Source organism: Pocillopora damicornis, chromosome 9 (assembly GCF_964200805.1).
Source record: "Pocillopora damicornis chromosome 9, jaPocDami1.2, whole genome shotgun sequence".
NCBI classification, from domain to species: domain Eukaryota; kingdom Metazoa; phylum Cnidaria; class Anthozoa; order Scleractinia; family Pocilloporidae; genus Pocillopora; species Pocillopora damicornis.
This window is the reverse complement of record NC_142678.1, coordinates 1314649-1337962: the sequence shown is the minus strand read 5'-3', so window position 1 is coordinate 1337962 and position 23314 is coordinate 1314649. Positions and strand designations below refer to the sequence as shown.

General features: G+C 38.3%; 1 protein-coding gene across 1 annotated transcript in view; it reads right to left on the bottom strand.

The window, feature by feature from the left end:
- LOC113685695 (uncharacterized) overlaps nucleotides 1-23314 on the bottom strand; it is a 51507-nt gene that overhangs the window by 13890 nt on the left and 14303 nt on the right. The window contains exons 10-48 of the mRNA XM_089181677.1: nucleotides 22995-23048; nucleotides 22382-22435; nucleotides 21870-21923; nucleotides 21566-21619; nucleotides 20397-20441; nucleotides 19868-19921; nucleotides 19487-19531; nucleotides 18154-18351; nucleotides 17298-17351; nucleotides 16812-16856; nucleotides 16332-16385; nucleotides 15409-15462; nucleotides 14597-14650; nucleotides 14130-14183; nucleotides 13733-13786; nucleotides 13536-13580; nucleotides 12696-12749; nucleotides 12030-12074; nucleotides 11081-11134; nucleotides 10384-10437; nucleotides 9950-10003; nucleotides 9425-9478; nucleotides 8696-8749; nucleotides 7984-8028; nucleotides 7189-7233; nucleotides 6752-6805; nucleotides 6419-6472; nucleotides 6107-6160; nucleotides 5958-6011; nucleotides 5097-5150; nucleotides 4447-4500; nucleotides 4273-4326; nucleotides 4074-4127; nucleotides 3706-3759; nucleotides 3177-3230; nucleotides 2263-2316; nucleotides 1443-1496; nucleotides 657-710; nucleotides 119-172 (exon numbers count right to left, since the gene is read on the bottom strand). Coding sequence (XP_089037803.1) covers nucleotides 119-172; nucleotides 657-710; nucleotides 1443-1496; nucleotides 2263-2316; nucleotides 3177-3230; nucleotides 3706-3759; nucleotides 4074-4127; nucleotides 4273-4326; nucleotides 4447-4500; nucleotides 5097-5150; nucleotides 5958-6011; nucleotides 6107-6160; nucleotides 6419-6472; nucleotides 6752-6805; nucleotides 7189-7233; nucleotides 7984-8028; nucleotides 8696-8749; nucleotides 9425-9478; nucleotides 9950-10003; nucleotides 10384-10437; nucleotides 11081-11134; nucleotides 12030-12074; nucleotides 12696-12749; nucleotides 13536-13580; nucleotides 13733-13786; nucleotides 14130-14183; nucleotides 14597-14650; nucleotides 15409-15462; nucleotides 16332-16385; nucleotides 16812-16856; nucleotides 17298-17351; nucleotides 18154-18351; nucleotides 19487-19531; nucleotides 19868-19921; nucleotides 20397-20441; nucleotides 21566-21619; nucleotides 21870-21923; nucleotides 22382-22435; nucleotides 22995-23048 — 2187 coding nt within the window. The remainder of the gene's footprint in view (nucleotides 1-118; nucleotides 173-656; nucleotides 711-1442; nucleotides 1497-2262; nucleotides 2317-3176; nucleotides 3231-3705; nucleotides 3760-4073; nucleotides 4128-4272; nucleotides 4327-4446; nucleotides 4501-5096; nucleotides 5151-5957; nucleotides 6012-6106; nucleotides 6161-6418; nucleotides 6473-6751; nucleotides 6806-7188; nucleotides 7234-7983; nucleotides 8029-8695; nucleotides 8750-9424; nucleotides 9479-9949; nucleotides 10004-10383; nucleotides 10438-11080; nucleotides 11135-12029; nucleotides 12075-12695; nucleotides 12750-13535; nucleotides 13581-13732; nucleotides 13787-14129; nucleotides 14184-14596; nucleotides 14651-15408; nucleotides 15463-16331; nucleotides 16386-16811; nucleotides 16857-17297; nucleotides 17352-18153; nucleotides 18352-19486; nucleotides 19532-19867; nucleotides 19922-20396; nucleotides 20442-21565; nucleotides 21620-21869; nucleotides 21924-22381; nucleotides 22436-22994; nucleotides 23049-23314) is intronic.

Sequence of the window (23314 nt, the reverse complement as noted above, 5' to 3'; positions counted from 1 at the left end):
GATCGTGCAATAAGAAAAAACCCTGCTATTATAAAAAAAAAAGGCCAAAACGCAACTAAAGGATCAAATGTTCTTCAACTCCCACTCTTCCCTTGAAAGTACCAAATGCTCTACTTACAGGTCTTCCATCGGTTCCAGATAATCCCCGTAGGCCGTCACGTCCAGGTATTCCCTATGAATAAGACAAATAGTAGTGTGAATAAGGCGACAGATAGAATAAATCCGCCGAATATTTGCAAAGCGTGCGACTGATCTGAATTTGTCGGAAGGAGGCTACAACTGTGCTTGAAAATTTCCACCAGGGGTTCAGTCTACGTATAGCTCTCTCTCCCTTGCGGCACGGGGTAATCACTTCAACATGGAAGTTTCGCGGGACACCCAATAAGACTTAAGACCCGTTCTTCAGAATATCCGGTTTAAGTTTTTTCTGGTTCGTCAATCTTCATTCGCGCTTATCTTTTCAATCTTTTAGCGTCCATAATCCTCTGTGTGTTTTCTTTGGAGTTTTTCTACTTTGGAAAACAAGGCACATACAGTTCCCTTCGGAAATAGAACGGAGAAGTTTTCTTGCAAGCCAAGCGATATGTGAACAGAAAGACGAAGGAACAGAGCTGTGTTCTCCACTAATATGTAGTTATTTGTTTTGAATGACTTACCGGTCTTCCTGGTAAGCCTGGAACTCCTGGTTTACCACTAGCGCCACGCGAGCCCTGCAAATATTCAAGCGTTTGAGATGCAAAATCAAATGAGCATTTATGTCATGCTACACTACAATACGACAGCCTGGTAAGGAGCGTTCGCAAGACATATTGCCCCCTCTCCCTTATACCAAACAGGGAGATAGAGCGTCTACAGCAATTTAGGAGGTTGTAGATCATAGTGCGATGTGCCAAGAATGTTCCGAAGAAACTGGCGCAGGTTTTAGGCACGGGGCAACTTTGTTTGCAATTTCAACCCCATTCCCGTAGGTGATCCCCATTCCAAAGAAACAATTAATATATCAGCTCCTAGCATTAAAAGCATATGGGACGTTTAACAATCTCTGGAAAAATTAGTCCAAATAGTGATTTAAGAAACTCAAAACTCATCTATGCGAAAGTGACTTGGATATCTGGCTTCGTTCAGCATAGATTGTCCGTCAATTTCTCGTTTCCAGCTTTCATCCAGGAAACATCAAAGATGCGAAAATGTCTCAATTCATATCATTTGCGAGTGTTTGCCTCATGTATTTCTCAGTGATAGGAAGTGCAGTGGTTGACTACCGCTTGCAATTGGTTTTCTGCTTAAACATCTTCTGTTGAGAGTTAAAAAACGCCACGAGCGCTACGTTGTGTCAGCGCCTTGAACTTCAAATTCTTCCCTTTTTACAAAATGTCCTGTAATCATGCAATATAAATCTTTAATCCGCCACATCAACTATTTCTTCGATGACGCTGACATACCTTAGTTCCTGGGATTCCTGGTTGTCCTGTCAAACCACTATTGCCAGGTGGTCCCTAGAAGATCCAAATATATAAGTTATCACAAACAAACCAGAAAAGAAAAAATAAAGGAAGAGTTAATTTCCAGACTGATCCAAAATATACGCAGGTGAAGGGTGACACAAGATACCCTCAAAAGCCCTCTGCACTTTAAACTTACAAACAGCTTTAAATTTTTTAATAGACTTCAAATATCTTTTAAAAAAACTGTAGTGACGTATAGACTGCTAAAAGGAATAACATAATTATCAATTTATACTCCTTATCCTTAACCACCTCGATTTGTTTTTTTTTTTGTCTTAAGTGTTTTTCTAACTAAGCACAAACAATTCTTTTTAACTTTTTTTTTCTGAGTTGGCAAATTGTCTATCACAGGCGAAGGAAGAAAAATCATGCAATTTCTTCGATTACTGATCACTTTCAGGGATCCGTTTATTACTTGTTTTCAAATTATCTGTGCCGCAAAACGCTTCAGGGCGGATTCACTACTTTACAGCTGCTCTCTGAACTTTTGCCTGCATGCTGGCTTAAATACGCAAACTTTGACCCTCTAAGGTTTAACTCTCCCCTCTACCTGTTACAAATTTCCTTGTAAATTAGTTATGAGAATTTTGTGATAGATCAAGATAATCACTTCTACCCGAAAAGTTTGAGTATTCTCATTACCCGTTTGCTCCATAATGTACGATGATTGTGGGGAAAAGTTACTTGTTAATCACTTCTGGGAGTTTACGGGTTAACAGGTGATTTTGGCTAAATTAGTAGGGAAATTGCAACTTACCGGTGGGCCCTGCGATCCAGGTCGCCCTTGTGACCCTGTGGCTCCTCTGTTACCCTTTGTAAAGAAGAAACATTTGTTTTAATTCACCTCCTAAATTAGAACAGAATGTTAGAAACAGAGCATAAAGTCGTAAACGCCTGCATTCGTTAATAGATAATTTCCTCCATCTAAGATTTCCCTTCTGTGGTTAATCGAAGATGAAAGCTTCATGAAATACTTGGGCTCCACACCAGCATACCAATCTCACTTGGAAATTAACAACAACAACAACAACAACAACAACAACAACAACAACAACAACAACCTCCTCTCAAGCTCTCATAACATGATTAGTTTCACTTTCTAAATTTTACTCTTAATTCTCTTTCTAATTGTCTAATTCTCTTTCTAATCTAATTCTAATTTTTACTCTTAATTCAAAATCGCAATCTCTTTAGCAACATTATCCAAAACGACAATCACAGGCTTCGTGAATTTTTGCCTAGTGCCAACCATCCAAAGCACAATTTAAGACGTAACAGGCGTTTCGAAATCCCCCGGTGGAGGACAAACCGTTTTAAAAACACCTTCATGATGGCCTCCACCATTAAATATAACAACAACAGTTAATTAACGACCGTTTCCTAGAAACCTATGTAGATAATGTAAATATAGCTTTTAAATATAGATAGGTTTTAGCTCATAGATTTTTTAATTGTTTATAATTTTGAATGTTCTTATATACGTTATATAATATATTTATTTAATTACATTATTGTAATATACGCAATTCAGCCGCAAGGCTGCTAGGTATATTTAAATAAACTATCTATCTTGTTTCAAGAACGTTCTCGCAGTAAGACGATGACAAAAGACAGGTTGCTTTGTTGTAAGGATTTTGTTAATGTCTTTAAATAAAAGTATTCTCTACTCACAGAAGCTCCTGGAGATCCAGGATTTCCTTTGGCGCCAAGAATTCCCACAGTTCCCTTTAAAAAAAGTGAGTATAAATACAAGTTATGACTAGGGAGATAATAGAGTAAAGGCGAATAAAAAATTGGTCTTGACAACGACAAAACGTCTATATCAAGGGACGGACTTGAAGGTATTGTGCACGATCACTTTGTCCCTTTCAGTTAGTTTAACAAGATGTGACCTATACGAATTTTACAAGCGTGCTGGTGAAATTTTTATGTCTATGAAATTCTTCCACCCTTTCCAAAAATATCTTTCTTGTGTGCCAAGGAGATCTTTATTCGTGTACAACAGAAATCTTCTCACGTGTGCCCAGCAAATTGATCTCGTGTGCTTAAGGAATTTGACTTATGTGCCGTGTATTTTTTTTTTCTAGTGCACTAAGATAAACATGGAACTTTCAGCCGTGTTCGTTCGAAATTATTTTCCTGGGTGCCAGGGAAATTTCAGAAAAAGTTTTAAAAGGCCATGAAATAAGTTTGGACAAACCAAGTCCCCTGGTTCTCCTTTTGATCCAAATGAGCCTGACTCGCCTTTCGAACCCTGAAAAAGAGATCGTCACATTTCCATATAAAAGAGATATTTCTGTGAGTTAAATTTATCTATTGTCTTCAGGATTTCCATAAAAGATTTTTCCCAAGTCAAAAAATAGATTCTATCTGGATCGACGCCTCTGTATACGACCATATAAATTCAAGAATATTAATGAAAGATGTCCACGTAGTGGTTTACGACAGACTATCGAGACTAAACACAAAACGTTTCTTACAGACCCAGAGGATTGGATCAGTTTTATTAGGTTTTCCTACAATAATTCCAAATACCGTGAGAAAGCTCCTCAAGATTTGCAACGTTACCTTTTCGCCAGCATTTCCTTTTAATCCAATAAGTCCTTGAGGGCCAGTTGGTCCCTGAGAATTACAAATTAAATCAAGTCAGAGTAGAAACAAAAAGAAGCTTCCTGAATAAAGGACGGGGTCCAGTATTTTTTATATGTGATCGTAGTATGTTTTATTGCTCCTGGAATTAAAAATGGAATCTTTGATCAGAACTTACCGGGGATCCAGGAATTCCTGGACCTCCAGGGGCACCAACTGATCCGCGGCCTCCCTACAAGGGAAAAAATTCAAGCGTAAACACCTTAACAAAGGCCAAACGCTGCATCCAAAGAAAACGTATGTGATCGCGTATTGCTTTCGTAATCGAATTCAAAATCAGTGTAATGGTTACCGTGGCTCCACGATCTCCTCGTCTTCCTGGGACTCCTGGTGTTCCGTCTGTGCCCTGTAAGAAAGTTAGGATTGTGACTTATGTAGCACATACAGAGTGCTTTTTGATTGTGTGTCGTTAGACTAAAACCAAAGTAATAGCAACAGCCAATCAGAAGAAAGGAATAACACCCCGAAGAGCCGATGAGAAAAAGTCGTGATTGGTTTTAGTTTTGCATCTGATTGGTTGAGAGATAGGCGGAGTATTCTGGACTAATCACAGAGCACCTTTGGGCAAAAACCAATGCAATCCCGGATAATTTTCACACCCCATAGAAGATTTCTATGGGGTGAAGAAAAACCAAACCCAAAGCAATCATGGCAGATAATCATAACAAAGAAAATATCACACAGAGCCAAACTGTCTGATGTGCGGAAAGAGACGAGTCACCAAGTAACAATGAATGACTTGCCAACAAAAGGATTCTTGTTTGCGCAAAGATTTTTTTTTTTCCGGTTACGGCTAAGTCACCAATATGTTCCGTTTGTAAGTGTTTTGTTGGGTCCTTAATAAAATGATGTCGTGTTCTTTTTATGGCACATAAAGCGCATTAATTGTGGGAGAAATTTACCTTGAATTTAAGTTGCAAAAAATTAGTTGAACTAACTCACCTTAGGTCCTGGCAAACCTGGTTGACCAACAGCTCCTGGGGCACCATCACCGCCCTAAATTGAAGCAAAATGATGAAAAAATTTCCAAGATGATTATCTTAAAAAAGGCAAACATGGGTAGAGATAATTTCACCATTAAGACTACAAACGTCGTACTGCCGGGGAGGAGTTTCGCTTCTAATCTCCAAAAGAAACACTCTCTATTTTTATTCCTTTTTTATGGAATTTGTTAATGATCATCAGACAGGGACACTTGTTGAATCTGATTGAGGGTAAAGCTTAAGACACATTACTATCCAGACAGTCCATCTTTCCACAAGGTATCTCAATTTAAATAGTATGAAGCGATAAGGAGTACCCCTACTTCTCCCTTAAGGGAATTTCAGTTGTTTAAAGTTAATTTCAGCAGTTCAGGTTTCCCTGATAGTTAACTGGAACCGACCCGTTGTCACTCCTGATGGAGAGTGACGCTGGAGCACACAACACAATGAGTCGACCAGAACTACACACTGGAAGTTTACTCAATGCAATGGACCTGCAATAAACCTGCAGTGACCCACAATGGACCTGCAATGGACCCACAGTGGACCTGCAATGAACCTGCAGTGGACCAACAATAGACCTGTAGTGGACCTGCAATGGACCCGCAGTGGACCTGCAATGAACCTACAATGGACCTGCAATGGACCTACAATGGACCTGCAGTGGACCTACAGTGGACCTGCAATGGACCTACAGTGAACCTGCAGTAGACCTTTTAACATTGCAATGGACAAGCCATTGACCTAGGTCCATTGCTGTGACCACTTATTTTCATTGAAAACAATGATAGACTAGTCACAAACAGGAAGCATAACTCACCGGTTCACCATCTCTGCCAGGTTCTCCAGCAGAACCTTGGTTGCCTTTCTCTCCCTGAACAAGACGAAAAAAAACCGTGCAATCTTGAGATAAGAACAAAGTAATTTTATTCTACATTCAAGAAACAAACAACCAAATGAGGCACTCACATAATCACCCTTAGTTCCAGTAAATCCTGCTCGACCGGGCAGACCTGGCAAACCCTGAAACAAATAGATCACGAGCACGTGTTACTCCAGTTACGGTGAAAGTGCACTGCAGACACCAAGATATTTCACAAAAACCATATTTCGACCGGTTTATCACTGCTGGATCCTAAACAAAGAGCACTACGGTGTTTACTTTGGTTAAAAACACCGGCAGTGCTTGAGATCTTGCTTAAAACAGAAAACTTTGTAATAATGCACCAAGGCAACTTGTATCAACACATAAAGTCACAAACATTACGCTTATCTCCTCACCGGTCCCCCTTCAGGACCTGATCCACCAGAGGCCCCTACGGCTCCTCTGTCTCCCTGTCGAGAACAAAAGAAACATTTTTTACGTAACTTCACACAATTTCCGTGCATGAGGACAAATATTTGTTTTAGCAAAATTTCAAAGATTAAGCTCCAAATTCTGAGGATTAATAACACTGGGATTACGAGGAGCTAAGAAAAATTTGGACAAAGTGTAGTGTCTAGTCGAGGTGATGGTATTCCTCGCAAAAATTATGCTGTCGGAAGTAGTGGGTGGCGTCGATGTTGCACCAGATTCAGTCAGATACAAATTATGGAGAAGTGATGCAAACCTACCGGCAGACCATCAGATCCAGGTAATCCATTCTCGCCTTCACGGCCGGCAGCTCCCTAGAGGAAATAAAAGGCCACAAGAGAGAGCTACAAGGACTGACATGTCAATCATGTCAAAAAAAGTATAACATCAAGGATAAATATCGCTCTTCTATCAAAATGTGAGAACTTCTGGCGTGGTATCCGTGAAAAATGTACATCTTCAGCTGTTTATTACAACCTATCATCACCATCAAACACTCTTTCTAACATCCTAGTCATTGAATTTAAGGCGCACCTGAAAATACTTTACGTATGATTCTTATGAAACAAAAATACCAAAATGCCCTCATCTCTCTTCTATTATTCTTTTGCTTTTATTAGCAACATACCACAATGTGAATTTATTTCTTCCAGAGTTGATTGATATCCTAGAGGGCCCTAACATTAAATGTAATTACCTGGGCTCCAATGGGACCCTGCTCTCCCCTTGGTCCACGTTCACCCTGAGAGACAATTAATGATAAATTAAAACCTAATTATCATAGCTAAAATTATCTACAGAAGCAGAAAACACCAGCAACTAGATTAACTTTAATTTCTATTCTTTCAAAACTAGCCCGAAATGAAAAAAAATTTAGTGTTGTAAGTCCTACATTACTTAACTCTTCATCTCACAAGATGTCATAATGATTTCTTTCTCCTACGTGAGGTTCCTAAACATTTCTTTTTGGTTCTATGTACTTGCTGGACTATTTAATCTGGAATAAATTTACTGAGATTCTAACAGACTATTTTCGATATATTAAAATTCAAACTTGGCTCCGAGGCTTGGGGGAATAAAACCAAGGAAATCACAGCGAGGCTGAGGGATGAATAATTAATTAATTTTGTTTTATTCCTCCTAGACTCGGAGCTATGTTTAAAATTTTAATATGTCGAAAATGGCCCATTAAATCCCCTGAAAGTTTTGAAGACCTCTGTTACACCTTTAACAAAAAAACCACCTTGTATGGTGCTTCATAATGTCTGACGAAGGGCGAACGCTGAACACGTCAGCTTTAGGAACTTTCTACAGTGGTCACTTTACATTATCAACTCAGTTTAAAGACCAAATTATCTTGTATACTTTTGAAGGCAACCTTCACGTATATGTCAGACTTTATGTCTTCCAATCTCTGCAAGAGTCCTCCTTATTCACTCCACAACTCTTTTTTTAAGAAATACTTCTAATTCTCTGAGCACAAACAGTTTACCTGTAACCCTGGTGAGCCATCTTTGCCTCGCGTCCCAGGGAATCCCTAAAATGAGGAATAAACAGCGTTAATCTGTGTTCTGTATGACAATTTGGATAGCTTGCAAGTTAAAGTTCTGCACGATGGCAAGGCAAGTGGTTCCAGCTGTCAAACTCCTATAAATGATGTTTATATTTCATATCAACGGCAATAGCTATTAATAATATTAAGGTAAGGTCATGGTGTGGAGCGCTGGACTGCCGTGCGGGAGATACAAGGTCAACACTCAGGGTTTTAAAATAACTGAAGAGAATTTTCTGCCTTTGCTACGACATCTGCAAATGGTTAGACATCCTAGTCTTCTTGGATAAAGGCAATAAACTGTAGGCCTCATGTTCTGCATCTTCTCTGTACTGGTTAACAGGGGACGTTAAAGAACGTACGCACTTCTCGCAAAGTGAAGGGAATGCAGCTTCCGGTTGGGTGGCCTGGCCCTTTTGTTTATACAAGCCCCATTCCAACCAGCCCGAAAGCTGAACTGGGCCAGCCTGTCTTATATCGAAAATAAATGAATAAATAAATGAAAAGAATGCACGTCAAGAAAACCTTTGTCTTACTGTCGACTTCTCAGACACTCCCATAATTCACAGATCATTTTAAGATGAAGTACAGTGCTGAAGTCTTCCATAAATCTACTTTGCTTAGAGCCAGAACGACCTGATTGGATACTTACTGGATTTCCTAGTTTACCAGGTGCACCGGGGAGTCCTTGGATACCAGGCGGTCCCTTAGAGAAATAATATGTAATGTAAGTGCAACAACCCTTCCCCCCCCCCCCCTCGCAGAGAATCAACATCTTCCATCCTCCACTTGGGATTCTTCTAACATTGCTTAATCTCACTATAAAAACGGGCACTTTCTAAAAGTTCTCTGTAGCTAAGTCGGTTGAGAATTTGATTATAGAGTAAGAAGATCTGTTGCGGTGTCCTCGTGGAAACCCGTATTTTTTTTTTCCACAAGCTTGTATCAACTTTTTCCACCTTTTTGCAAGGTGCAAGTTATTAAAACACACAATAAGGGTCAACATGCCCGAGGACTTGACGATGAGTTGGCTGGCATTGAAAAAGGTCAACTCTCAAGCCAAGTATTTACCCTATGACGACACTATGAGTATTGATATCCACCCCTTGAATGGAATGCTGGTCCAACACAGTTAAACCCCAGTATTTATGCATGTTACTCTGACGGTTCACCAGTGCCTATGGGATCAATATCAGTATCTGGGCAACTGCCCACCTACCCCTCCCCTAACCCAACATTAACCCTAACTTGTTATCAATTGACTGTTGTTGGGTTAGGGGAGGTATAGTCAGATAGCCATGCCTTCTTTAAGCACTCTATTTTCTGCCCGCCCCAGGTTTACCTTGCCCCACAATCATACCTATTCCTAGTGTTCTCTTACCGTTGCTCCCATGCTTCCTTGAGCACCAGGGTCTCCTCTGAAACCTTGTCGACCCTAGAGACAAAATCGTTACACAGTCATATGAATCCATGGATGGACTACATAACTACCATAACTACCATAATTATCACTGGACAGATATTCACAGGAATTGCTTTAAAATGCAAAAATTCCTGTTTAGAGGTTTGATCAAAGATTGCCCATAGACACTTGCTGACACCAAGCTTAAAAACTGACTGAAAAAAGCCTTTTCAAGGTTTTTCTTAAAATCGCACAACGAAGTTAATGTTGCCTGGATCAGTAGGTCGATTGCCTCACTAACTAGCACCTCTGCATACTGTGTAACTTACACAAATAAACAAATATCTGCCACTCAACTTGTGCTGTAGCATAAACTTAAGGTCCGTTGTTAAGATTAAGTTCATTATTTTTTCATTACTTATTTTATCCCACCTCCTTACCCCCCCCCCCCCAATCATTTAGCGTGTACTATACATATGTGGAGTACAATATCTTGTTCATTACCGCCAGTCCTGGTGTGCCTGATTTACCAAACTCTCCTGTGGCACCTTGTTCACCCTGTCGAAAGAAATTGTTGCAGTCAAGAGACACTACTGACAGCTCCATAGGTTACATGTCGGCGACTCCTTAAGAAATCAATAAAATAGTACTGCTTGAACTGGATTGTAAAATCCTTTTGATTACTGCAACCAGATGAAAGATATTTTCGTAGATTGTCACATCATTTTTTTAAGGAATAATACAGAGATATAGAGAGAAAAGAAGAGAACCACCCAAAAATGGAGGACGTGATTATGAACCAACGAACAACGAATCAATTTGTCAAAAGCCAATACTGAGACAGATCTTAAAAAGGAAGAAGAGGTTAATCTTCCATGAATAACTAACACCTGCAAACAGCCTCAAGAGGAAGGCTCTTAATTGGAGCACTCCTTTACCTTAAGACCATCTGCTCCTCGTTCTCCTATGCTTCCATCTCTTCCAGCATTACCCTGAAAATAAACGAATTTCAATTACGTTGCTTGAAGGTTGCCTCAACGCTTGTTATCAATTAATCTTGAAGCATGCAATGGATATGAGATGGCTGATAGCCAATGGGGCATGTGGCACCCACACCAAGTTATATATGAAACATGTCATGTCTAACAAACATGTCTGAAATGACAACCAAGCTCAAAATTGACCATCTTTCTTGATCCGTTTAGTGACTTATAGTCCATTTGGTATATTAAATCATATTCTATGATGGCCGAACCAATCAAAATCCCCAACTGGATCCTCTATTCACACCTTACTTATAATATTGAATACAATGCCACCTCTTTAGGCAAAATTTACAACCAAAGACACAATGAACCCTTACAGTGTATTTTCAGAAGATCTGTTACTGACATTCTTGCCATCTCTTCTTGAAAATTGATAACTGTTTGATGATTTCAAATTTTAATTGGGCTTATGGCTACTACTCCATTTCTTCTGTTATGACAGCACAAACTCTGATGCAGCAACATTGTGAACATTCTTAACTGAGAGCAATATCAGCCCTACACCAAGTTATAAGTAAATGATAGACAAAATGTCCATGCACATAATTATACTGAAAACTATCCACATCATCAATAACATGAAACACACCACTGTTCCTTTAGGACCAGAGAAACCTGGTGTTCCTGGTGCTCCTTGAGGGCCCTGAAAGAAAAAATTAAGTCCAGAAGCATAAACAATCACAAAGTGAAATCTCTTAACTCATTAATCAGCATGATGTACATTATCAATGAACATCACTTGACTTATTGATCAGAGGCATATAAGCTTAGCATTAACAAATGACTGCCTTTGCTGCAGCTGCAATAACTAACTAAGTGAAATTCCAACATCCCATCTGTGATGGGACACAAAATCCCACCAAAACTGTGTCTGAAATTCCACCAATCCCACTACAGACTGATGTTTGGTAGTATCCCATATTGACATTCCAGATTCCCAGCAGGACTACACAGAATCTACATGTAAAGCAACACGGTCAGGATATCCACACACACCCCCCTCCCCATGCACCCCTTGAAATTTATTAGAATATTCTACAACAACACCTGGGATGAAACACAAAACCTCTGCAAGTTCCCACAGGAATTCCAGAAATCCCACTATGGATATATTAAGGGAATGCAGATCTGTGAGGGATATATTCCAAGCAGGGACCTTTCAGGATCAAAAACAGAATGTGCTTTGATCCCACCAGAAAAACAATGGTTACAGCCCTGCTGGTACTTGAAATTTACAGGATCTTATGTAGCACAGTCAGGATACTTAATGTGATCAGATGGATCCTTCCAGAAATATAGGTAGTAGAGTCCAAAACTCTGGCTGGAATTTCAAACAAGAAGAGCCCATTCCCAAAAGAAAGTAATTTTTACTAGCAGCACGCAAACTCACAAACCCAAACCATTGAATAATCAAGATTTGAGCTTTGTGAGGTATCTAATTGTTGGGTGCAATAGTCAACTAATTTAAAGGTGGAAGAACCTAAGTTCTACCTGGTTCAAAAAACACACAATTTACAATAAAGTGAAAGGTAACATACAGGGACCCCAGGTATTCCAGGGGTACCATCCTCTCCATCAACACCCTAAGAAAAATAAAAATATTTTGAGTCAATTTTCCAACACTGTTCTTGCGATAAAGGACTGCAACATTTCACAAACTCTAAAATACAAAGAAAACAAACGCAAGCCCAAATATTGCCTGTCATTTAACTAATTCATACATTATGAAATCTGCAGTCACAACATTAGTACACCCACCAAACAAACTAAGCTGAGCTGAAAATTTGGTGTGATTCACAACTGACTATATTTCCTGTTTGCCTTTGTTTTCATGCAAAATGCAGACTTGCAAAATATTAAGCTTAAAGGTATGTATACATAAAAGCTTCTTACACTGTATCAGTATGCAGATGTCTGTGTTTGTAACACCGATTACATTTTAAAACTTTTAAAAATTTTGACAAATTTTCTTTAAGATGTTTCCCTGGAAATGTGTCGTTGACACCACTTACTTTTAGTTAATCTTGCATCTCACTATAAAGTTGTTAGTATAAGTTGTCAGGGTGCTAGACAGAATCCCAAATCTACCAAAAGGTGACACTGGTTGCTCTCTCACTTTGTTCATTGATCACTAATCCAATTACTCTTTGAATTTCCTTTCACTCAATGCTACAACTGCATTACTATTGCTTTTATTGACCCACCGGAATTCCTTGAGAGCCTGACTTTCCTGGTTTTCCTGCAGCACCTGTGTCTCCCTAAATATAATGAAACCACCAAGTTCCAGAATTTTAAACCAAATTATTGATGTTAAAAATGCTATTATTCATTGTGAACTTACCATATTTTAACCTAACACAAAGGTCTTGTTGCAATAGATGGAATGGTTAATCTGATAAAACTTAGAAAACAACACTTGACAACAAACTAAACAGTAAACTAAACAAGTATAAACAGGCAAAAACAATTAAGGAGGAAATGAACCAATAGTATGTGTAGTGAGAATAGATGTAGTTGAGTTCATGCTCAAAGTAACTTCACTAAAATCAACAACTGCACAGTTCTTAACTACTTTGAGCGCCTACATGTATAGTGTCCACTTCAAACAGCCAGTGCTTATGACTGGTAAAAGCTGGCAAACAAGCTACAAATCCCTTCAGAAGGGAACTGAATCTAATATTCCAGACAATCAGGGAAAGAAAGAAAGGGAGAGGAGAATGAGGCTGAGAAACAACTCTTAGAGTAACACACTAGCTGAAACATAACCAGCACACTGTGAGGGACTATTGTGCATGCCCTTTCAAACAGACGGCTGCATGCCCACTAGGCATATATGGCCTACTTGTTTGAAGGATAGATAACACAATGCACTCCATAATTCTCTACCCAGTGGATAAAAGAGAAGGTTTTGTTGAAACATCTAGAGAATTGCAATTTACCTGTTGGATAGTATTATCTGCCCTTCAAAAAAAATTCAGAAATGGGCATTCCACCAGTAATTCTTTCTGAGCACATTTAACTGTATTGATAACTTTAATACTTACCCGAGGTCCTGATCGGCCTGGATTACCAGGTTCCCCTTGCGATCCCTTAATAAACAAGCAAAAAATACCTTCATTTTTAAAATGCACCTGAGCAAGCCAATACTACAGCTGCAAGTAAAATATCTTTACTTGTTTTTGCAAGAGTCCATCGTTATATAGGTTATCACGTCATTAACCACACATGACATTAATATTACCTGTTCTCCTTTTCCTCCATCCCGTCCATTCTCTCCATTTCTACCACTGTCACCCTAAAAATTATTGAAGCAAAGAGCAAACTGTAAAGAGAGAACCTCATTGTAGACAGTACAAAGTCAATTTTGTAAAAAAATATTAGTGCTGTTCTAGTATACTTGTCGTTCAGACTCCTATTGGTGAACAGCAATGGTAGAATTATTTCAAATGTTCTATGCATGATATTTTCTATTTGTTTGTCTGCCTGCCCTTTCATGTCCTCAAACTCTTTACCATGACCAATTTACATTATCAACTCAGTTGATAATACTAAGTTAGCATGTATCACTCTTCCACCCATGCCGAACCACAGTTTCTTTAGAAACTTGCATCCTTTGCCCTTTTACAAGGTCTGCTTACCTTCACTCCTTGCCTTCCCTCTGCACCAGAATAGCCTCGATTACCAGAAGGACCCTAAAAACAAATTCATGCGAGTTCAGTCAAGTCAAAAATTACACCACTTTCTACACATATTCCATGTATAGCTATCATATTGTACATTTAAGGTCAAGAAAACATGTAAAATATACAACCATAATAAACCGCTCATTTGTCGCATGTTTCCACCCCTTTTGGGCTCAGAAAAATGTCTGGCCCCTCAAAAAACATATATCCATGGGTGTTAAACATTTGAGCAAGGAATAGGTATAAACTGTACATATTTTTATATATAAAATATAATATAGAAAATAAAGAATATTAAAGAGAATATTAGATGGTTAAAACAGCATGGGCTTGTAAAGTTATATCTCATTTGAAGATTATTCTTGATGTAACTCTCCTGGAAAATACAAAGCTCTATTAAGATGTCATCTTGGTCAACATACCATTGGACCTGGGGAACCAAGTCCTCCTGGTAGTCCTGTTTTTCCTGGTGATCCCTAGTGAACCAAAAGAGAGGACTGGTGAACTTATGTCAACCTTGAAGAGATCTAATCCCCTCAATAATTCTCAAAAGATGATAATTAAGTGGTTTCAAGTCAAGATGAGAATGATATGGCTCCACACAGGAGGGATGTGAACTAGTGTTGCGAGGATTGACTCTATATTTGTTTCTTCAACTGCAGTGCATACATATGATTTTCATATGTTTACAGCCATTATTCACCATTTCAAAGGTTTGTTTGTATCCAACATAATAACCAGCTCCAGTTGGCTTGTTAGCTCAGTTGGTAGAGCACTGCACCAGTATCACAGAGGTCATGGGTTCAAATCCTGTATGGGCCTGAATTTTTTCAGGCCTTATTTCAACTACTAGTTCAGTAGTGTTCGTAACTGTGAGGATCGATTCTATATTTGTTTTTTCAACCACAGTGCTCACATGATTTTCATATGTTTACAGCCATTATTCACCCCTTTGAAGGTTCGTTTGGATCCAACATAATGACCCGCTCCCAAATGGCTTGTTAGCTCAGTTGGTAGAGCACTGCATCAGTATCGCAGAGGTCATGGGTTCAAACACCATGAGGACCAGAATTTTTTTCAGGTCTTATTTCAACTACTAGTTCAGTAGTGTTCATAACTTCGAGGATCAATCATTCTATATTCATTTAGTGCTCTTATTGTAACGTATTTCAGGTAGTGAGTTAAAAATAGTACTTATTGATTTATGTTCATCTTTTCACGATTCAGGCATTACCCGTTTTCCTTGAGGCCCAGGTTGTCCAGGTGGACCTGCAGTTCCAGCGCTACCCTAGACATAAAGAAACAAACAATACATGCAGGTAACATCAGAATGAAAAAACAACAAACATGCACACTTGATAATATAACTTCCAAGAACCAATCTCCCCCTTACTAATATTTTGGTCAATTCTCATCACTTGTTTCCAATAAAATTAATTGAGAATTTGGATAGAAATTTCCTTTCCTCACTTCTAGGAATACAAAAGTCAACCCCCCCCAAAAAAAGGGTTTCATTGCAGACTTTGCATTCATACAATCCTTCTGCAAGTCTAACTGTTCTGTACATTTGCATTTAGCAGAGCAAGAAGTGGATCCTGTGTTCTGATTGGTAAGCTAAACAGGCAAAAAGCTCAGAATTGCCTGATATTGTCAGGTAAAAAGGAAATAGATTGTTGTGGCTAATTTACATTCTTCCCTCTTTGAACCCAATTTTTTTTCCTTACTTAGATAAAAGTTCTCTATCCAAACCACAATTAATTTCAGTTTACTTGGTGGATTAATTTCTTTGGTTATCTTTCGGAAAGGAAATAATTCCCATAAAACTGTTGTTCAATTATGAAAGCCACATCTTCTATCTTGGCAATTAAAATGCAAGACAAAAGAACTTGGCTACTAGAGAACTATCTTGATGTTAAGATGCAAGGCTTTTTCAAGAAGCATAAACTGCAGCGTGAATGGTTTCCCTTTAAGATTCTGCAATCTTAACTTACTTAACAAGAGATATGAATTGCTCAGTAGTTTTAACCATTAAACAAGATTCTTCATGACCAACACAATGCCAACAATTAGCGAATCTTTAATTTTAACTCAAAATTTTGCTTGCGCTTACAGCATGAACCTTAATAAGTGTATGAAGTTATGAGTCCATCAACAAACCAATTGTCCTTTGGCTCCTTCCAGTCCTCTTCTTCCAGGTACTCCAGGAGCTCCCTAAAGATGAAATGAACAAACACTTTTTATAATCCTAGATACGAGGCTGATAAAAATCAGAACAACCAAACATCTCCAATGCAGGTTGAGAAGTACTATTTCCAAAACAAGCGCAAGTGTTTCATCGGGGTATCCAAACACCAAGAAACAAATGAAAGCACAAGGCTGCAGGTTGAGTTTTTGTAAAGGGGCTAAATAAGAAAATGAAGCATTGTAAAAGTAAGGTTACTTGTGAGTAATAAATATTCATTGATTTTGTGCAAGTTGTCATTATGCATATTTTAGTGGTATATACCACTCTCACTGGAGAGTGGTATACTGTTTTTCATTGGATATCCAAACACATGCACATGATGTGGTATACATCTTGTGGTTGGTAGTTGATCTCTTGAATTATTAATGAGTTTGAAAAGTTTATTTCCAGACCTGTTCTCCACGCCTACCAGGTTCACCGGGAATGCCAGTAAGCCCCTGAAAAAGCAAACTGAAGGTGAGACAAGGGCATTGCAACATAACAAACAGTAATATAAAAATATAACTATTAACAGAAGTGCTATCACTAAAATTGAAAATTTATGTGGCACATTGTTGTGCACACTGTAAAGACAGACTCTTCTCTGGGAGAGTTCACAGACTTAATCAATTAAGAAAACCTCTTTGTTTGTGTTGCATCCATGTTATAATAATGACTGCAAGTCAAAAGGATTGGCATACAGGGTAACACACAATTCCTTTTTACTCCTAACCCCTGGGTTGAACATGTGCATTACAAACTTAACATGATGTAACAAAACCTGTATGACAGTTTGGACACAAAAGTGGTCGAAAACAGAAGAGAAACAAAGCCTTCTTGTGGTATAAATATTAAAAAAATATATTAAAATAATGATAAATCACGGTGTTATTACTTACATCTGGTCCAGCATTTCCGATAAGGCCAACAGGTCCTGTAGGACCCATTGCACCCTAACCAGTGAAAAATAAATTTCAGTAAAATAAGATTATCAAAAAGAAGATATGTGTATGAAAAGGTAAAGGTATACATTTATCTTCATTCACAATTCAGCTACGGCATATTAACAAGACAAGAAGGGAGCAGGTGAAACACATAAAATTACACGAACACATCTAAATGCATACATGTCACCCTCTTTACAGTTGTTACAAATTATGAGTGATGTAGGTCATTATTGTAACAGCTTTTTCACCTGTAGCTAGTGATTGGTAGACCTGAATGGACTTTTTTCCCCCTTTCACTCCCACCCTTCCACCCCTCCCCCGCCCACTATAAGTCCATCTATTATAACAGCTCTGATAAAAAAATAATAATTTTAGAAGACATTCAGACAAGAACATATTTAAAAAAGATGTTTAAGATGTTTTCACTAATTGTGAACCAAATGTGAGTCACTTTTTTTCTCCATGGTTATCCAGCTTTGATAAATACCGAATGTAGTATATACTTCAAAACAGAAGGAAGAAACAAAGACAGTTCATCAGAATCTTGAAACCATACATAAGGGGCTAATAAAAGAAAGGGGAGCTTTATAGAGACAACAAAAAAAAAAAAGGGAAAAAAAATTTTTTCCAACAAGCATTGATAATTTAATCTTTCACACACACCCCAACAGAACTACGAAGTTGGTTAGTCTGTGTGAGTCAAGGAATGACAAATTTGAACATCTGGGGCACTAAAACTCTGTTTCACAATACTACCATGGATGTGTAGAAGTAAAGAAAAAAGATAGAGAAATCACGCACAAAGTACCTGTTCTCCTTTAAAACCTGGCTCTCCTGGGGCACCATTTTTGCCTGGATTTCCTGGCTCTCCACCTGGTCCTTTTGCACCCTCAGCTCCTGGAGCTCCTCTGCCTCCCCTGGGACCTGCTCTGCCCATCAAGCCACGATTTCCTTTAGCCCCTAAAGCACCTGGTGATCCACTGTTACCACTCGGACCAGGAGAACCCTACAACATATGCACAATTTTTTTAAGGACCCTTTTAAGACAGGAAAGTATTCCCAAAACACTGAAATTAAAAGAATACCCCAATGAAACCAAAAATAAAGTGATAAAGATTCATAAAAACTTTGGTGCAAACAAGGCTTGGGGTGAATTTTCAGTAGATGATGTCAACAAGCACAATTCAAAAATGGTAGGATTTGAATGGTGGCATATCCACAAAATGGATGTTTATCTACAGCATTCTGAAGTACAGTATACACATACTATGGGTCAGCTCATCCCTTCAATATTATACTATGAGCTGTGTAATCTGCATTTTTGGAAAGCTCCATCCTCCATAGACAATTTATCCAGATTGACATGAACAGTACTAGCAGCGCAAACCTTAGCAATGAATTAAGTTGCATTTTCAAGGTACATGTACTCAAATGCAGTGCAGATAAGGCCTTAGCTTGGTACTTCACCCTCTACTTGCCACTCTCCATGAAAGGAGGGAAGGGTACTAAAGCTGAATCTGGGTGGAGATGTACTTCCACTGGTTTCAAACCCTGACCCAACAAGATAAAAACCTGTAATTTGGCTACCCAAGTGTGAATGAAGATAAAGATGTTACAATTATGGGACAAGGGCATAGCCATGGGGGGCCTGGTTGCCTGTGACCCCCTTCCCCCCTTTGTAAGCCTTTTAAAGCCAACAACCTGCAATATTCAGGTGGCAAAAACTGGTGAGAACCCTCTGTTTGACACAGTGTGACCCAATTTTGAACCTCTGCCTCATGAACTACCAATACTTTCTGCTAAATCTGGTAAATTCAGACATAATATTCAGCATTAGTTTTGAAAAATGTTTAGTATCACACATGCATGATCCACATAGTCAACATTCACATGTTCATTCCCAGTTCAAGATAGTGGATCTTGAACAGTACCCCATTCAAAATCTTGAAGGGTGAAAATTCATGCCAAGATTAAGAGTCAAGACTCTAAAAGAAAAAAAAAACAGCTTGTCGGATGGCACATACTTGTCCAGGCCAAACAAAGGAATTCTTCTCCTATTTCCCCTTCCCCTCCCCCTTAGCTTCCTACTGTGCTAACAAGTATTATAGCTTGCTTTCATCTAAGTTATTATAAACACTTACTGCAGCACCCTCAGGTCCACTTGCTCCTGCTGGTCCTGTGGGACCCTTAATGAAAAATGCACAGTTTCACCTCTCTAAACATCACGAGAAAATATCTACTTTTTTTAATCCAGTAAACAATTTATCCAGAACAGCCACTAGATTTATCCTTTTAACCCTAAAGAATGACTAGCATCTATTTTCTCCATACAATATCAACCCTGAATCAAACACTAAGGTCGTGTGAATAAAGGAAATGATCACCAACTAAAGAAGCTCTTGATTGCAAAACAAATTCTTCCCTTAAGCACCTTAGGAACTGTATAAAGAACAGAATAGAGAATAATTATACATACAGATGTTAGGGTGTAAAGGGTTAATTCTAATTATTAATTTTCTTACTGTTTCACCAGGTGCCCCCAGTTCTCCTGGGTTTCCTCGAGGTCCTTGATCTCCCTGAAATAGGATAAGCATTATTTTAATATATAACCATAGGATAAATGAATATATTGATGTACTTTGAAGAAAATATGCAGAAAAGATGTTGCCTGATACAACAATTCTCAATCTGTTTCAATGGTTTGCAAGCAGTGTCATCATAATTATTTCATGTACTATCTGACATTATAACCCACCCAATAATTTTTGCGTGACTATATATATTCATTTGGCTACTTTACTTCATATGGTACAAAATCACTGCACACTTATCACGTAATAACCCCCAATAACCTTAGCAAATAACCTCACAATAACCTTGGCCAACTATTCATTTTTTGAACAATCTCACAGCCACAGAAAAGGGTTTATTTACTACGTTAGCTCCCATATCAAAAATATCTCGATGACAACCTGACAGATGGGTGTTTCATGTAAAGGAGGAGGTGGTTTATTTAAAAAAAACACTGACCAACAAATACCATATGCCCACCTTTACTCCGTCTTGTCCATCCCTTCCTACTTCACCTGATGGACCCTATGGAGACACATCATTATGTCTTTAAGAGCATCGTGCCCTTGTAATATCTTTTTGGAGCCCTGTTTCTATTATTTTTTCAGAAGTTTTCTACATTTAAGAAGAGCTACTGTACATGCTTAAACTCTCAAAAAGCAATCATTTGGTGCCTTAGAATCATATGATGGTTGTCAGAAAAAAAATATTACAATAGAAAATGTAAAGGCAAGTTTTGTTTCACAATCACACTGCATTTCAAGCCAATGTTTTTTCCCATAAACATAAAGTACAGTTGTAATAGTATTATAGCTTACTACAAAACCATCAAAGATGTACATGTGTCATTGGTAACCATAGAATTTGGTGACCCCCACACTAGTTTTTCCTTGCCATTGCAACCTAAAAAAATAGCAGCTTGAAACTCCCCCAAGGCAAATAAAATTTATGGTTGGATATTTGTCTTCAAGGTGGTTACTCTCAGAGTGTCACTACTTTCTGGATCTATTAAAATCTGGGATTTTCTTGCCGCTTTCAGAGCAAGGTGCTTCTTTCAAGGGACTATTACTTTTGGGACTTGCTTAATTTGTCAGTGGCTTCAAGGTACTGTTCATTTTAAGGAGTTTATTTAATTCTATAAAAATTACTCTTGTCAAACTCTTGAAACATGGGAATTTCATAGTGGACATTCCACATGATCACTCTTCTTGTCCACTGTTTCCAGGTAGTATTGAAATTTGGAACATCAACTTTTGTGGAGGTAGGAAAACAGGCAGAGGAAAAACCAATAACAAATTCAACCCACATGTGACACCAGCTAGGTCCAGGAATTGAACTCAGGTGCTAGCTACCAGTCTAAAATCCTTTCAAACTGGGACTACAATATTTTACTCCCCCCTTGGCTTTTATAGATAACTCTTGCAAATTGTGAAACAAAAAACTAAACTTTTTTAAGGGTACAGGCCTAAAAGATGTCAAAATACTACACCCTGGCTGTGGGAGGCAAGTGCTCTTACTTTTGCACCATCTCTTAAAGTAAAGAACACTTTAATGAAAAAAACTAACCTGGAACCAAAATATTTAAAAACAATGGACCTTTCATAAAGCAAGCTTAAGTGACATAAATGAAATGAATCATCATTACTTACTTGTTCTCCACCCTCTCCAGTTTCTCCTCTGTCACCACGCTCTCCTTGTGATCCCTGCAATGAAATCATAGTTGGACTGCAAAATCACTTTTATGTTAGGTAACCTTACCTCAAACGAGAAATATACTAAAAAACACAATGGTTCTGTGTCCATCATATCATTAAAAACTACAGAACACTCTCTGCATCTTGAGATTCCAGAGAGTGACCTTACCACTTGAAACTACAAATTTGTGAACAGTTTTACTTTGACAAGATTCTGACACACTCTGGATATCTTAAGTGCATGTCATCTTTCACTTACCATGTCACCCTTCACACCACGAAGACCTGGTGCACCAGGCAGACCATTTTGTCCCTATAGTAACAAAATACTGACAATAAGTTCATAGACCTTGTTCATAGAAAATTAGTTAGTTTATAATAAGCTGTAATAGTCCAGGTTTTTTTTTAGGCATTTGTTGTACCTGTTCTACATCATCACTGCCATGCTTGAAATAACAGCTAGATGGTCAACAGACACTGTCTGTTCAAACATTGTCAACTTGTCGGATTGCCAGACATTTTGTCCAGTTGTTTGTGAAGAACAATTAGTTAACAACCAAGCTAATTAAGGTGTTGAATGATATCTAATTGAATAATAGTGACAGTATCACTCTACCTGCATTGCATTTGTGACTACAAGCACAATAAAAGCATAGTAAATGGACTAGAGAGGTCTAGAGGAGGAAGGGGTTCATTGAGATATGACACAATGGATATTTGTGGGAAATCAATGCAAGCCTCATCATTTTACAATCAGCATAAGGGTCTTACAGATGTTCCAGGGTCCCCTATGTCCCCTAATTGTCCTGGTGGTCCTGGTTGACCCTGATGAGAACAAAATATATACATTACCATTCAATTTCATTCTTGATTTCAATCAATAATTCCATTTTTCCCAATATGTTAGGCATATTAAGTAATGTTCAGTAATGAGGTTGAAAGTAGAGAGAAGGAAATTTGAATCAAGGGTGAACCTGATTACAGTTAATGAAAGGAGTACAATTTAGTCAAAGGTAAAAAAAAAAGGGGTGCTGCAGATTTCATTGGGAGTTCCCTGACTATACACAACCTTCTGTTTTCGTGGTAGAACATTGTGAATGAATAAATTCAAGGGAAGTTTCTATCTGTATGTTGCTTCCAAGTGATCAATGGCTGAACATTGTGCTTTCCTCACCAGTTAACTCAACAATTATGGTCTCTCTCAAGTTTCCAGTCACTATCTTGTCATCTTAAAATTTACTTATTTTCCAATTCTAATATACACTGAAAGATGGCTGCAACAAACACAGTATGTGGGTGAGCTCAAGAGAAAGATACAAAGGAAGTTTTGTATAGTACTCTATATATTTCAACAAACTAGACATAATTTTATCTATTTACTTACATCACTGCCATCTTGTCCAGGTTCACCAGGAGATCCATTAGATCCTTGGCTTCCCTGTGGCAAAGGGAATCAAACATTTTGAACAATTTTAAGCCTGACTATTGTGTCCATTCAACTGAACTTTGCCAATCAAAAGTCATTAAAAGGTACATTTAACAAAGTCAACTGCCACAATTCGCAGTCTCCAAGTTTTCACAAGCAGTTTTTTGCAGTTGTCTTCATATGTTCTTCAGTAGTATAGTAGCAGTTGTCTTCAATTGTTCAGCAGCAGTTTTGCCTCTTATTTTTCATCAGTGATGATTTTCTCAGGTTTATGGGTC